Source organism: Rutidosis leptorrhynchoides, chromosome 6 (assembly GCF_046630445.1).
Source record: "Rutidosis leptorrhynchoides isolate AG116_Rl617_1_P2 chromosome 6, CSIRO_AGI_Rlap_v1, whole genome shotgun sequence".
NCBI classification, from domain to species: Eukaryota; Viridiplantae; Streptophyta; class Magnoliopsida; order Asterales; family Asteraceae; genus Rutidosis; species Rutidosis leptorrhynchoides.
Window position 1 is genome coordinate 122900846 of NC_092338.1, and position 13699 is coordinate 122914544.

Below are 13699 nucleotides of genomic sequence, written 5' to 3' on the forward strand. Positions count from 1 at the left end.
GTGCCCCACGTGACGGTTTGAACACATAATTTAATTCCATCACCAATATACATCACAAACTTACATGTGAAAGCGTTGAATAAGTACTAAATAAACTCACAACATGGATCAACCGTGGACTCCTAATTTATTGCATCACAGAGACGAACCTACTCAACTCAACAAATAAATAATTAAATCAAATTAATAATAACAATTAAAACAATAATAAATAAATATAAATAATACTGTTGTAAATAATAATAAAATAAATAATAATGCCAAACAACGTTTCCCACTCTTCACTTGTCCGTCACTCCATATTAAGCAAGTGTTGTTCTTGCATTCAATCATACCCACTACCAGCACCCATTTCCCCCATTACTACCTTTCACACACATTTTACATTTTGCATTTTAATGGAGTAATTAGATACAACTCCTTGGAAATTTCAGGTATTGTATATTCAATCTGTATTAGTACAATTTTGATCTTGATCTTCAATTCCGTTATTTGCAGATTATGATTTTTATTGTCATTTTTATATCTACATCTATATTCAATTGAATTATTGATTATTGATGATGATGTTGTTGTTGTTATGTTGATGATGTACATATGAACTGATTAAAATATTACTTCGTACTACTCCGTATTTGTTAAGTAAACTTGGAAAGTTGGTACTTGGAACTTTTTTTGTAATGATTGTAGATTTAGTACCATTATTATCCATGATTAAGGATGACATGAATGTACTTTTGAAGTGATTATTACCATTTCTGTTATATTTATGATTTTAATTTAAATGATTAATAAATCTTAATTTTGATTAATAATTGGTTATTGGTGTAGATGAATGAAATTTTTTATTTATTGAACTTTTGCATCAAAGTTTCAGTTTTCTTATCTAAAGATAGTTGGGATTGTCTTTAATAATTTTGGACATACACAAAATAATTGTATACATCAACCTAAACTAAGGGTGCCATTTAACTTATTATAATATCTAATCTTATTTTGATTATGATTTTTGTATTGTATTTTGTTAGTAAACTCATCATGATCGAGCGACAACGTGCAACCGCGATGTTTTGGGTGTTATTGCTAGTTTTACTACACAATGGGAAAGAAACTATCTCAGCTTCCAATTACTTAGTTGGGCTTGGAAGCTATGACATCACAGGGCCAGCTGCTGATGTCAACATGATGGGATATGCCAACTCAGATCAGACTGCATCTGGCATTCATTTTCGGTTGAGAGCTCGTTCGTTCATTGTGGCAGAGCCTCAGGGAAACCGTGTTGTGTTTGTCAATCTCGATGCTTGTATGGGCTCACAACTTGTAACAATTAAAGTCCTCGAAAGGTTGAAGGCAAGGTAGTTGTCTCATATGTTATTACGTCTTTAGTTTATTAATTATTATATATTTATTATAATTATAATTATTAATTATTAATAATTAATTATTAATATTAATTATTTTACTTAGAAGTCAAGTTCCAATTTGTTGAATTTTCATTAAGCATGTAATGTGTGTGCATATAATAAACATTGACATCTAAATGCACCATATACTTTACAGCGAGTGGCATATGTGTACATTGGGGAGTATTAGCGATCATTAGAGGTGGCAATTTCAACCCATTTAGTTATGAGTTGGTCGATTTGGGTTGTGTTTACATATAAAGTCGGTCAAATAAAAAATTTAGGTAAAAAGTGAACTTGCCAAACTGGTCGAATGTCACCAAACTCTGTTATATTGCATACTACCTCCTGAATTGCTTTCCTCAACATCGGTTATTTTTTATTATTATTTTTTTTTATCATAGAACCAAATTAGCTTTTAGAATTGTCTTCCTTTTCTCGTGTGTCGTTTGGCATGACGTGAACAAGTTTAATGGCCTTCAAACGTGCAGCTAAAAGTCTGTTATTTTTTGTTTAGGTATGGGAATTTATATACCGAACAGAACGTTGCCATTAGTGGTATACATACGCACGCAGGCCCAGGAGGCTATCTGCAGTATGTAGTGTATATCGTTACTTCTCTGGGATTCGTTCGTCAATCATTTGATGCATTAGTTGACGGCATTGAGCAAAGCATAATTCGCGCTCATGAAAACCTTCATCCGGGATCGATATATGTTAACAAAGGTAATGCAGCTTCCTTACAAACACATTTTCATAAAAAAGTTTCAAATTGCTGATAAATTTTGGGGCAATTTTCAGGGGAGATCTTAGATGCGGGTGTTAACCGCAGTCCTAGCGGTTATCTAAATAATCCTGCATCAGAACGGGTCAAGTACAAGTATGACGTGGATAAAGAAATGACACTTTTGAAGTTTGTAGATGATCAGTGGGGTCCAGTGGGTAGTTTTAATTGGTTCGCTACTCATGGAACATCGATGAGTCGTACAAATGAGTTGATTAGTGGAGACAATAAAGGTACTGCTGCACGTCTTATGGAAGATTGGTTCGATCAGAAAAGCGTAGCAAAAATCGCTCGCAGAGTCTCAAACCTTGTTCAAAGTACCCACGGAAGCCGTAAGTTTATTATATTCTCAAAGCATGAGTTATATAAATAGAATGTTTGACTGGAATGGCAAATGGTTATGTAGCATTATTCAATTATTTGTAGCAATGAGCAGATGGAAATGGAGGGAAAATTTAATTATCATGATTAGTGTTAATTATACTCGGGAATTGAGACCCATAGCTTGAAAAATGGGTGCATTGTGTTAGGTATTTAATCAATTGGGTCAATAAAAAAGTTAAAGAATGTGTCCAATTTAGACCCATATGAAGCCTAACAGATATATATATATATATATAAGGTCCAACGGGTCCTTAATGGGTCTTAACGGGTCTTCACGATATTTCAAAAATATTATTATCTAGAGGTTTTTTGAGTTTAAGAACCTTTGAGAAACAGGTCTCGACCCAACTCGACCCGACCCATTTAGACCTGACCTGTCTGACCTATCTAAAAGATCTGACCCGTTCGACCCAACCCGTCCCAACTTTAACCCATTTAAACATAGATTATTACTTATATAATTTTCACAACAGTTATACTAGTTACTTTAAACAATCGTATATAACGTGCTAGTCTAAAACCATCTTTTAAGATGTGTTGGTGGTTGTTTCTGATGCAGATCAAAAATTGGTGGAACTTGCTTCGTCTTTCCAGTCCAATCCCGGTAAAACAGTAACCAAATACTCGAGCATAGCAAGTCGGGTCAGAAGTTCTCTTAAATCTACCGAAAAACCCAGATTCGTGTCCGCATTTTGCCAATCTAACTGTGGTGACGTCAGCCCTAATGTGCTTGGTGCATTCTGCACAGATACTGGCCTCCCATGTGACTTTAATCACAGCACTTGCGGTGGGAAGAACGAATTATGTTATGGCCGGGGCCCAGGGTTCGTATTCTTCATTTGTTATATATTCATAAGTTAATGGGTTGAAGTTGCTACCTCTAATTTTAATAGCTTGATACATTTACATTTTCTTTGGCTAAATGTTCATTTGGATGAACAGTGTAGATGAATTTGAAAGCACGCGTATTATTGGCGAGAGACAATTCAAAAAAGCTGCCGATCTTTTTAACAGTGCTACTGAGAAATTAAACGGAAAGATCGATTTTCGTCACACGTATTTGGATATGTCACAACTCGAGGTAACTGTTCCTAAACCGGGTGGAGGGAGCGATACTGTTAAAACGTGTCCTGCTGCAATGGGATTTGCGTTTGCGGCTGGTACAACTGATGGACCTGGTGCTTTTGACTTTAAACAAGGAGACAACTCTGTAAGTCAAATCCAATTTTAATTCGTGTTTCTGGTGATATTATTATTTTAATTAATAATTAATAATAATAATTCTTTTATCCTTGTTCGACATTAGGGAAATCTATTTTGGAAGATGGTGCGAAATGTGCTCAAAAGTCCTAGTAAGGAACAAAAGGACTGTCAACAGCCAAAGCCGATTTTGTTAGATACAGGCGAAATGAAGCAACCGTACGATTGGGCGGTGAGTCACGTGTTCGTCTCGATCTTATTTTAGCTAATTGGACTCCATTGATAGAATCTTAAATTATGTAGCATCGTATAAATATTGATTGAGTAGAAACATGTTTTATTTATTTTGCTTTACAGCCATCAATTCTCCCAGTTCAGATACTAAAGATTGGTCAAATGGTCATCCTCAGTGTACCTGGAGGTACGTCTACTGATATTTCAACGTTTTCCTCGGATTTTAAGAACAAATGATAGATATTGCATTTTATTACATCACCCAACTTACATTTCGGGTCTCATTTATATAATAAATAAATGACAGAATTCACAACTATGGCTGGAAGGCGTTTGCGTGATGCTGTTAGTGCTGTTTTTAAGGAAAAAGTTCATGTTGTGATAGCTGGTCTAACTAATACTTACTCTCAATATATAACTACCTTTGAAGAGTATGAGATGCAAAGATATGAGGTAAGTTTATACATTTCTCTTCTCAGGAGGTGTCAATTTCGACCCCTTTACTTGAACATAATTAAAAAACAAAACAACAATTCTATCAGGGAGCTTCGACTCTATACGGGCCACATACTCTGAGCGCCTACATTCAGGAGTTTACAAAGCTTGCATCAGCCATTGTCAACAGAAAGCCAGTTGAAGCGGGCCCACAACCGCCAGATCTACTAGACAAACAGATCAGTTTGTTACCGGGTGTTGTGGTTGACTCGACCCCGTTGGGAGTGAAATTTGGAGATGTCAAAACCGACATCCCGAAAAGTTCAACCTTTAACAAAGGTGAGAATGTGAGTGTCGTGTTCTGGTCAGCGTGTCCTCGAAATGATCTCATGACTGAAGGCACTTTTGCTTTAGTGGAGTTGCTTCATGGTCAAGACACGTGGGTCCCGGTTTATGATGACGATGATATTTGTCTTCGGTTTAAGTGGTCGAGACCTTCAAAACTCAGTGCTCAGAGTCATGCTACTATTGAATGGCGAATCCCACAATCGGCTGCACCTGGGGTTTATAGAGTCACCCATTTTGGTGCATCTAAGAATCTACTCGGATCAATCAGCCATTTTACTGGCTCATCAAATGCTTTTGTTGTCAAATAGTTTGTATCACACACTATTAGTTTGGATATTGCATAAATTCATTGTACAAGAGATTAGTATCATGTAATTTATGTGTTTATACCACACCTACATTACAATATATTATACTCCATACATATAAAAGTGTCAACTCCTAATATTTAGTGTTTTTCAAAAGAGACTTTCTATTAAAATGGCCCTGTCAAATGTATTTGGGAGGGTAAAAAAGAAATTAACCTAAATACATTTTTTCAAAGTTTTATAAGAATATACATTTTTTTGACAAAATACATCAGTCGTCCGCACAAACTTTGTTCGGACTCGTCGTGACCTATTTTTTTCTGAAACGTTACCGAGTAACAGCCATTACGTACTCGTTAACCAAGTCCGAACACGAACATGTTCGGACTCGGATACGTTTGAACTCCAATTATCATGTGTTGTCCGCACAACCTTTGTTCGGACTCGTCATGACCTATTTTTTCTTAAACGTTACGGAGTAACAGCAATGACGTGCTCGTTAACCAAGTTCGAACACAAACATGTTCAGACTCGGTAAGTTCAAACTCCAATCATCATGCGTTAGAACATGTCAATGTTTAGTACAAGGGTCAATCATCAATTTATAGTCACCAACCTTTGTTCGACCTGTGTACTAGGTTAGAACATTAACACGTTCTACTCATTAACATGTTCTAACTCAATGTTCTAACCTAGCACACAGATCCAAAAACATCAAATTATGGCCACCAAGTCATAATCCAGAACAAGTCAATTTCTAACATGTTCTAACCTAGTACAAGAGTCGAACATAGGTTGGTGACCGTAAATTGATGTTGTTCGACCCATGTAATAGGTTAGAAGAGGTTAGAACATTGACCTATTCTAACTCGAGATTATGACTGTTGTCCCACTGGTGTACTAGGTAGAACATTGATAGAAGAAAACTTTAGTTGATTACAAGAAATCATACAACAAAAGATTTGAAAATATAAGTTACTCAAATTTATACTGGATGTTAATAAAAACATGAACTTATAGAAAAAACCAACAATAAAACTCAGCTTCAGTTTTGCAAGAGTACAAACGAAATCTTCGATAAACTACTAAGATGCCATTTAGTTTTTGACTCAACGTCTGTTTAGTTTAGACGGTTGACTCAAGAGTTGTTCCCCTCGTCGTCTTCTTCTATTTTAGGAGCCAAGTAAAATCTGATGTAACCCATCTCAGCTATTTTGTACTCCACTACTACGGGTAGCTCAGAAGACAAACTAATTGTCACTGTATTTGACAATGGGGTCGCCTTTGTGAACGAGTTCATGTATCTTAATGCAAATGTCAAAGATACTGGTTCCTTCATCTCTATAATCGTTGCTTCCTCAGGCTGCAATTTATAATAGCACACAAAACAAATTTCCATTAGCTTTTTACTTTAAAAGCACACATAATTCCATATCATCAGAATCTACTATGAAAGCAAGACATTCTTTGTTACAACAAGCTAAAGTTATTTATATAATACTTCAGCAACCTATTTTAACTAGTCACCCTTTGGAGAATTGACCATCAGTATTAAAACTAAACACAGACTTGTTTAGGCCTAATTATTGTTACGAAACCAAGGGATTAACAAACCATACCTTATCAACTGTAGTGTTTTGTCTACAAACAACATTTGCAGTTCCAATATCACCTCTTGTTGAAAACTTCACACCTTCCTTTGTCACAGAAATTACAACTGCAGGAAACAACCATTGCGAAAGCATAATATCTTCTAATTACAACAAATGTAAAGTATCAAAGGCCAAACATAATAACCAATTATAACAAGCTGGTACCTGTATCACCAATACTGCTGAGATCTTTACAAATTCTTGCAAACTCTGAAGAAGGCATACGAACAATGGCATGGTACTCTGCTTCTGGAATCCCAAGGTGCTCACTATCAATGTCCATAAGTTTCATCTCAAAATCAGCAATTTTATCTTGTGCTGCAAGAAACACGCACCCATAATTACGAAACAAGTTAGGAAATATGAATTTCTAAGAACTATATTCCATCCAGATGGTTATACTATCTTCTTTTCAGCTGTTACTAACATATGGTATACTACGTACGATCACTATAACTTATCCCAATGCAGAGTAGATATGAGATATCCATTTTCAAGATTAAAATTAGCTGACTGAAACACAGGAACTTGAACACCTAAAAAACCATTTTTTAAAAAAACTCTCCACTTTTGCATAAAAAAGAGTCAAATAAACCCAGTATAATAAGCTAAACTACATAACGGTGATGTTTTGCGAATTCTATGCGGACCTTGCGATACTCGACGTTTTTACTAAAATAACATTATAACCTATAGTCGGAACTCGGAACAAGTATCTTTTCAACTGAAAATTAAATTCTAGCATCTGAAAATTCAATTAAAATATCATATTTTTTTTAAGAACGGCAATTTTGGCATCGAATTCTCTCATTTGCCACCCACACACCCGTTAGGAAGAAACTCCTCGCATCCATTGCACAAAGCGTACCCGGAATGCTTTAGTGAAGGATACTAGAGGCACATCCTTGGAGAAACCCCCCAGGATTTGAACCTGCACCTATTTTTTCACAGATATACGGGCCTTTTTAACACTCAACCAAAAGTGACATTAAACAAGCTAATAATTTTAAATCCACGAAAACAAGTAAATCAGCAATCAGAGCAAGTCATATTATAAAAATTACAAAAAAGACTTACTGGGGCTTTCAAACATGAAAGTAACAGTGTCACTTCCATCGTCAGCTTTAAGGGTGATGATGTCATCATTTCCAGCGCATTTTAGCATCTTAGACATATTATTAAGATTCATACCCATCGATATGTTACGATCACATCGGTAGTGTTCGAAACCTTCAGATCTAAGAAGAAGCGACACCAGTGCCACGTGGCTAGAGTCCATTGCCTGAAGTGAAAATCCAGTGGCTGAACAGTCGAAATTGGCGTCGTTGACCAAATCCTTGATTGATTCCATCACCTTTTTCAGCAGACTTCCTTGAACTAGCCTTAATTCCAACATCTTTTTAGCAAAATTTGATGATTATTTTTTTCCGGTGAAAGAAATTAGGGTTGGGGTTTGAAATGCTCGCGGGGAAGTAAAGTGTGTTTGGGGGGAGGGTTTAATAAATGTTATTATTTCCCGCCATAATTTGGGGGAAAATGTTAAATTGGGCTGAATGTGTTTATATTGGACTTATATATGGGCCAAAACACTTGGGTTAATCTGTTCAACTCAATTGAGTCTTAGCCTCTTAGGAAAAAAAATAAAAATCACCCTTCACCCTAATTGTTTACTTCAGCCAGCCAAGAATACTCATATTTTGTATTAGTAATTCAGTATTGCCTACTTGCCTATACTTGACAATTTACGCCTTATATGAATATCCATCTAATTCGATCGATTTGTAATATACATGGATGAATGGATGATCTAAATAAATAAATAATGGATATGAATATGATATTGATGATTTAAATATTTTGTTAATCAGATATCAACGAAAATTTATTATCCATGAATAGATCCATTACCACCCGAAATACATATATACCTGCATATATGCGTACTTAGATTTATGCATATGCATCTACATATCTATATGCATATACATATAATCTATAAAAAAAATAATTATTAACGAAAATAAGAGTTATGGAAATTACAATTATTAAAATGTTATTAATAATACTCGTATTAAACATTGCACATTTAAGTTAGTTTAAACATATATTTACTTATATTGTAAAGTATTTTGCTCAATTGAAGTCATAATCGACGACAAATTACTGTTAAAACAAATGTAATAAATCAAAAACATAAAGATTATACATTTACAGTTGTAATAATCTATAGTTAATTGTTAACATCGTCGTTAGATTAACAAAATTTAAATGGATATAAATATGGTATAACCCGATTGATTACCATCCGTACTCATATCCTTCAAAAAAAAAAAAAAAAAAAAAAAAAAAAAAAAAAAAAAAAAAAAACCTTCATCTGATTGAAATAGTAGACCCATTACATCCGTTCCCATGATAAGAAAACTAATATAGTTAAGACCTAGGGTGATGACATGTACACAACCAATTTTTACAAATACACAACCAAACATGGTTTACAGTGTTGTACAGTACAACACTGTAAAGCATGTTTGGTTGTGTATGTGTAAAAATTGGTTGTGTACATATCACTCCCCTAAGACCTATTTAAATCATCATAATATTTATTAAATGGGTCCAATGAGTTGTATGTATTGGTCTAACTGGTCTAAGTGAATATTAAAATCGATGTTTTCGTTTCGCGTTATGTCTCGAGTTTACGTCTCACGTAATGTTTGTATCGCGTATCCTTTTCGCGTTTACGTTTCACGATCATGTTTATTATTTACATTTCGCGGTTACATTTCGTGTTCAGGTATCATGTTTTTTTTTTTTTTTTTCCCCCCGGTAAGCGAGGAAACCCTCCTATGAACAAGCGCATTGGCTCCCCATAGAAGGTAAAACCTCGAGTAATCAAACCCCCCGAGCGCAAGACCTGGTACCGGGTGAATTGCGCATTATGCGCACCCTCTAGTTACACTCCCTTTTTGAACAATTTGACATAGCCAGGAATTGAACCCGTGTGGTGTGCTTCATTGGGCAACTTGGTGGCCACTCAGGCAAGCCTGCGTGGTTATTCAGGTATTATGTTTAGGTATCACATTTCTGTTTCACGTTTACATTAGCTTTTAGGTTTCACGTTTATGTTTTGCTATTATGTTTCACGTTTGCTATTCGCAAAATCGCAATTATGTTTTGTGTTTACGTTTCACGTTACGATCTCGTTTAAGTTTCTCTTCTTATTTAGACAAAGATAAAATTAAACTTGAGATCGGATCCCATACACATTCCTTAACAATATATGGAGTAAATCATACAATATGGTAATGATAAAAGGCATCACCAGGATATAATGGATTATTATAAGTATCACTTGAGAAAACTAACAGTTACACCCAAGCTTTACCAGTATACACCATGGACGTTTTTAAACTTCATCCTTGGGTACAAGATACACCCTTGCCTTAACCACATATCCATTTCCAAGCTTAAATCCCGGACTCACCGGAAACCCGACAACATACCCGCCCACATCCCGTCCCCGTACCCTCGCCACATTTTCCATATACTCCGGGTTAAACCCGACCCCCATACTCCCTTCAAAATGACTCGGCAACGGATCCATCGAAAACGCAACCAAATGAAGCATCCATACCGCTTTCGCCACCCCAACAAACGACTCCCTATAAAATCTACTCCTCGGATGCTTTCCCGCCAAAACCTGCCTTCGCTGTTCTAAATCCCCAAACAACGATTCCTCCATTTTCGGATGCACAACTGATAAATACTTTTTTAAGCAAAATACACCAAATTGACACGTAGGCAGAGTCTCTAACAACTCATTCGTATCAACTGATTTCATATCGGAATATTGTGAGAAACATTCTGAACGGAATTCGTCAGACGTTAGGGTTTCATCACTTTCGTCCAAGTAAAACGACTCGTGATCGAATCCTTGAAACAGTTTTCTATTTACATAGGATTCGAGTGCGTGATTTGGCCCAATAAGAGACAGGTTTGTAGTAATCGAAGTAATTGATTCGACAGTTGCAGTTATATCCCAGTTTACCGATTTCATCAGTGACAGAAGAACTAATACAAATGATCTAGAACCTTCTTTGACCGAATCCATACACGCTTCAAATATTTCCACCATTGACTGATCTTGAAATTCAAATTCGCTACTGCAACTAACTCTTCTCTTTGACTTTCTCTTCATTTTCGGACAAACTTTTTCTAAGGCCGATTCATACGGTGTCCCCACGTCCCTAAGCGGCACAGGGACACTTAGCAGAAACGTCTCGGTCAAAGTGGTCAACTTTCTTAGCTCTGTAATAACTGCCACGTCAGATAGTTTTATTTTATATGGGTCCCAAGGCGAATGCGCTTCTTGTAGACTCGCATACGCCTTTCTCATATGCAAAACCGACTCAATTACTTTGTACATCAAGTTGATCATTTCGAGTTCTCTCTTTGTTGTGTAGCCACCACAACCTTGATCTTCATCATACTCTCGGGTATCATTTTGTTCGTAGGGGCGGAACAAGCAGGAAGGGATGACCCGGTGTATCAATTCGGAAAAACTGTTTGACATATTATTTATCTTTCTGATTCTGATTCCGAATGATCCTCCACAGTTGTTTCTGTTGAAAGATAAACAAACAAATCAATTAAGCATATTTCAACGTCTGCAAACTTGCAGACAAAATAAAGCATTATTTTATATTATATCTTCATTATTTTATATTACTCCGTATATATTTGGAAAATGCCATAAAAATATATGAATGCGCACAGACATAAGACTTAAGAAGGTTTGCATAAGTAAAAACAAACGACACCTAATACTCCATGGCTCGTATATTCACCCATGGCTATGATAGTATGATACCATGATATAAGGTTAATTTTCTTGATCAACATGCAAAGTATATAAAGAATACAATGTGGGTTTGGCCCAATAATACTACGATGCAAATACTTCATTGGTTCAAATAATTCATGTGTGAATACAATTTGAAGCACTAAACTTTTTATTACAAGGATCAAATACTTCATGTGTGAATATGTGATTATAAACCAGATAATCATTGTTACTCCGTATTATAAATAAGAACATGCTAGAAAAACTCGATAACAAAGTTTTTATATTTGCGACATTATAACAAACTAGAGAACAACATTGTTGGTGCTATACCATCTTAATTTTTGCTTTTGTCTTTAGAAAACATTACTATTATGACAACTTACTATGCAGTTTGAAAATTCTCTCTACCACAACCCATGAAAAAATGTGAAAGATTAAAGAGGAGTTGGTTGATGTTTTTGTTCAAATTATAGTTTGCTAATTATTGCTCTTAGCCCTGTTGTTCGCAAAATCCTGAACATAGTTACCACTAAATACAATTACCTGTTAAGGATCTTGTTCGGTTTTAACGGATAAACACCAGGAAATATGGTAGCATCTGGACCCATGTCATACGGATTAGAGTACTGAAATACAAAACTTGACATTGGTTGTAAAGATTTTAAGTTTGTCTTCAGATTTCTGAAACATAATTTGGATTATTATATTATTCATTAGTAACTAATTAACCATGTGACAACATTATGAGACAAATAAATTAAGATATATGTATGCGATAAAATAATGGCACCTTTGATGTTTATGAGATTTGGATGCACCACATAACATGTTTGGATGCATATTTCCACTCTTTTACGTGTGTAGATGCTTTGATATCAAAACCATGAATTCTATTAATTTATAGATTCAACATTTGATGGTGAAATGCGTTATTGACCTTTAAATTTGAGACTTTGCATTTGTGACCTTGTACATTATAAAAATATATAATACTACTTTTCATATTTTTGGGAAAATAATCGAATTGCACTTTTTCAAAAGCATAATATATATAATGTAACATAGAAAGGTTTAATAACGGTCACGGCTTGTTTCGGATAGACTCATACATTAAACTAAGAAATACTTGCCATTTCAAATAACCCGAACAAGAATAATCAGCTAAAAGCTTATTAATAATGATACATCATTGAGAAAAAATGAAAAAGAATGAAGAATTGTCGGCAAAAAGAAAGGTTGAATCGAACCTTGAAAGGCCTAAACCGATTTTGATTGGTCGTATTGGAAGATGTTATTGCAATTGCGAGGCTCCTTCGTGTGACGGTTTTGTAAGGCGTGGTATGTTATGAATAGAGATCTTCCAAGATGTCTACTTAGTGATCCTAACCCAAGGCCAAAAAAGAAGGGGAACGAGGCTTCCACTTCGGGTGATTATAAGCTTAAAGATAACATTGACGACTTGGATTACGGAGACACAATTTAAAACTTGTTTATGGATCCTCAAGACATAAGAGATAGCGGCTTATCAATAACCGGAAGAGGAAATATGTCCGTGGAGGCTTTCACGGCATTCGACGATATCATGAAACGTTTGGCCGGGGAGAGCTCGTCGGGTGATGGATCCACTAATGTGTTATCTTACAAGATTGAGAATCGGTCCGGGAAGAACTCTTTGAAAGAGACGGTTAATGAAAAATTGAAAAGGGCGGATCCTCGAGGTTGATTGTTATGGTCTATCTTATGTTCTTCGCTTGGTTTCGTTCCATGTATTTTAATGTTAGTCTCGGTGTTTGTTTGATTAGTTTATTTGTGGTTTTCCCGGATGTCTGGGAGGCTCGTTTTAGATAGTTTTTGTTTAAACGGTTGCTTTCTAGGTGCGAGCTTCCCCGTTTTCTTCATGACCTTTTGTACTCCCCATTGAGAGCGTTTTCCTTTGGAGAACGGTCTCGTTTCTAAATGAGTATTCGTTTTCTCGCCAAAAAAAGTGTTGAGTGCTTTTTTTTAGTAGCTGAAAAAAATATATTAGAAAAGCTAGCAAGGAGCTAAAAATTACAAAGATAATTGATATCGTTCAATTTATACATATATTATATCGCGATATCGGGTCC

At 35.5% G+C, this 13699-nt stretch overlaps 3 protein-coding genes across 3 annotated transcripts; 1 reads left to right on the forward strand and 2 right to left on the reverse strand.

Moving 5' to 3' along the window:
- The first annotated feature begins 347 nt into the window (after positions 1-347).
- LOC139852858 (neutral ceramidase 1-like) lies at positions 348-5176 on the forward strand. Its single transcript, XM_071842194.1, has 10 exons — positions 348-434; positions 1029-1355; positions 1921-2129; positions 2205-2519; positions 3131-3395; positions 3514-3781; positions 3878-4003; positions 4129-4192; positions 4313-4458; positions 4548-5176. Exons 2-10 carry the CDS (start codon positions 1039-1041, stop codon positions 5094-5096), a joined length of 2259 nt encoding a protein of 752 aa, XP_071698295.1. The 5' UTR covers positions 348-434; positions 1029-1038; the 3' UTR covers positions 5097-5176.
- Positions 5177-6055: 879 nt separating this feature from the next.
- LOC139852778 (proliferating cell nuclear antigen-like) lies at positions 6056-8207 on the reverse strand. Its single transcript, XM_071842110.1, has 4 exons — positions 7826-8207; positions 6914-7066; positions 6716-6813; positions 6056-6459 (listed from the first exon to the last, which is right to left on the reverse strand). The coding sequence occupies exons 1-4, from the start codon at positions 8142-8144 to the stop codon at positions 6235-6237; spliced, it is 795 nt and encodes a 264-aa protein (XP_071698211.1). The 5' UTR covers positions 8145-8207; the 3' UTR covers positions 6056-6234.
- Positions 8208-10151: 1944 nt separating this feature from the next.
- Positions 10152-12238, reverse strand: LOC139854038 (protein GRAVITROPIC IN THE LIGHT 1-like). Its single transcript, XM_071843364.1, has 2 exons — positions 12135-12238; positions 10152-11367 (listed from the first exon to the last, which is right to left on the reverse strand). The coding sequence occupies exons 1-2, from the start codon at positions 12236-12238 to the stop codon at positions 10152-10154; spliced, it is 1320 nt and encodes a 439-aa protein (XP_071699465.1).
- Positions 12239-13699: the final 1461 nt, after the last annotated feature.

What these genes read in the sequence shown, in the direction of transcription:
- LOC139852858 (XM_071842194.1), top strand. Translation starts at nt 1,039, where the DNA reads ATGATCGAGCGACAACGTGCAACCGCGATGTTTTGGGTGTTATTGCTA. An exon ending in AGCAACCGTACGATTGGGCG is followed by an intron (nt 4,004 to 4,128) that starts GTGAGTCACGTG and finishes TTTGCTTTACAG; the next exon opens with CCATCAATTCTCCCAGTTCA. An exon ending in CATCCTCAGTGTACCTGGAG is followed by an intron (nt 4,193 to 4,312) that starts GTACGTCTACTG and finishes AATAAATGACAG; the next exon opens with AATTCACAACTATGGCTGGA.
- LOC139852778 (XM_071842110.1), bottom strand. Translation starts at nt 8,144, where the DNA reads ATGTTGGAATTAAGGCTAGTTCAAGGAAGTCTGCTGAAAAAGGTGATG. An exon ending in CAGCAGTATTGGTGATACAG is followed by an intron (nt 6,814 to 6,913) that starts GTACCAGCTTGT and finishes TGTTTCCTGCAG; the next exon opens with TTGTAATTTCTGTGACAAAG. An exon ending in AAAACACTACAGTTGATAAG is followed by an intron (nt 6,460 to 6,715) that starts GTATGGTTTGTT and finishes TATAAATTGCAG; the next exon opens with CCTGAGGAAGCAACGATTAT.
- LOC139854038 (XM_071843364.1), bottom strand. Translation starts at nt 12,238, where the DNA reads ATGTCAAGTTTTGTATTTCAGTACTCTAATCCGTATGACATGGGTCCA. An exon ending in CCGAACAAGATCCTTAACAG is followed by an intron (nt 11,368 to 12,134) that starts GTAATTGTATTT and finishes ATCTTTCAACAG; the next exon opens with AAACAACTGTGGAGGATCAT.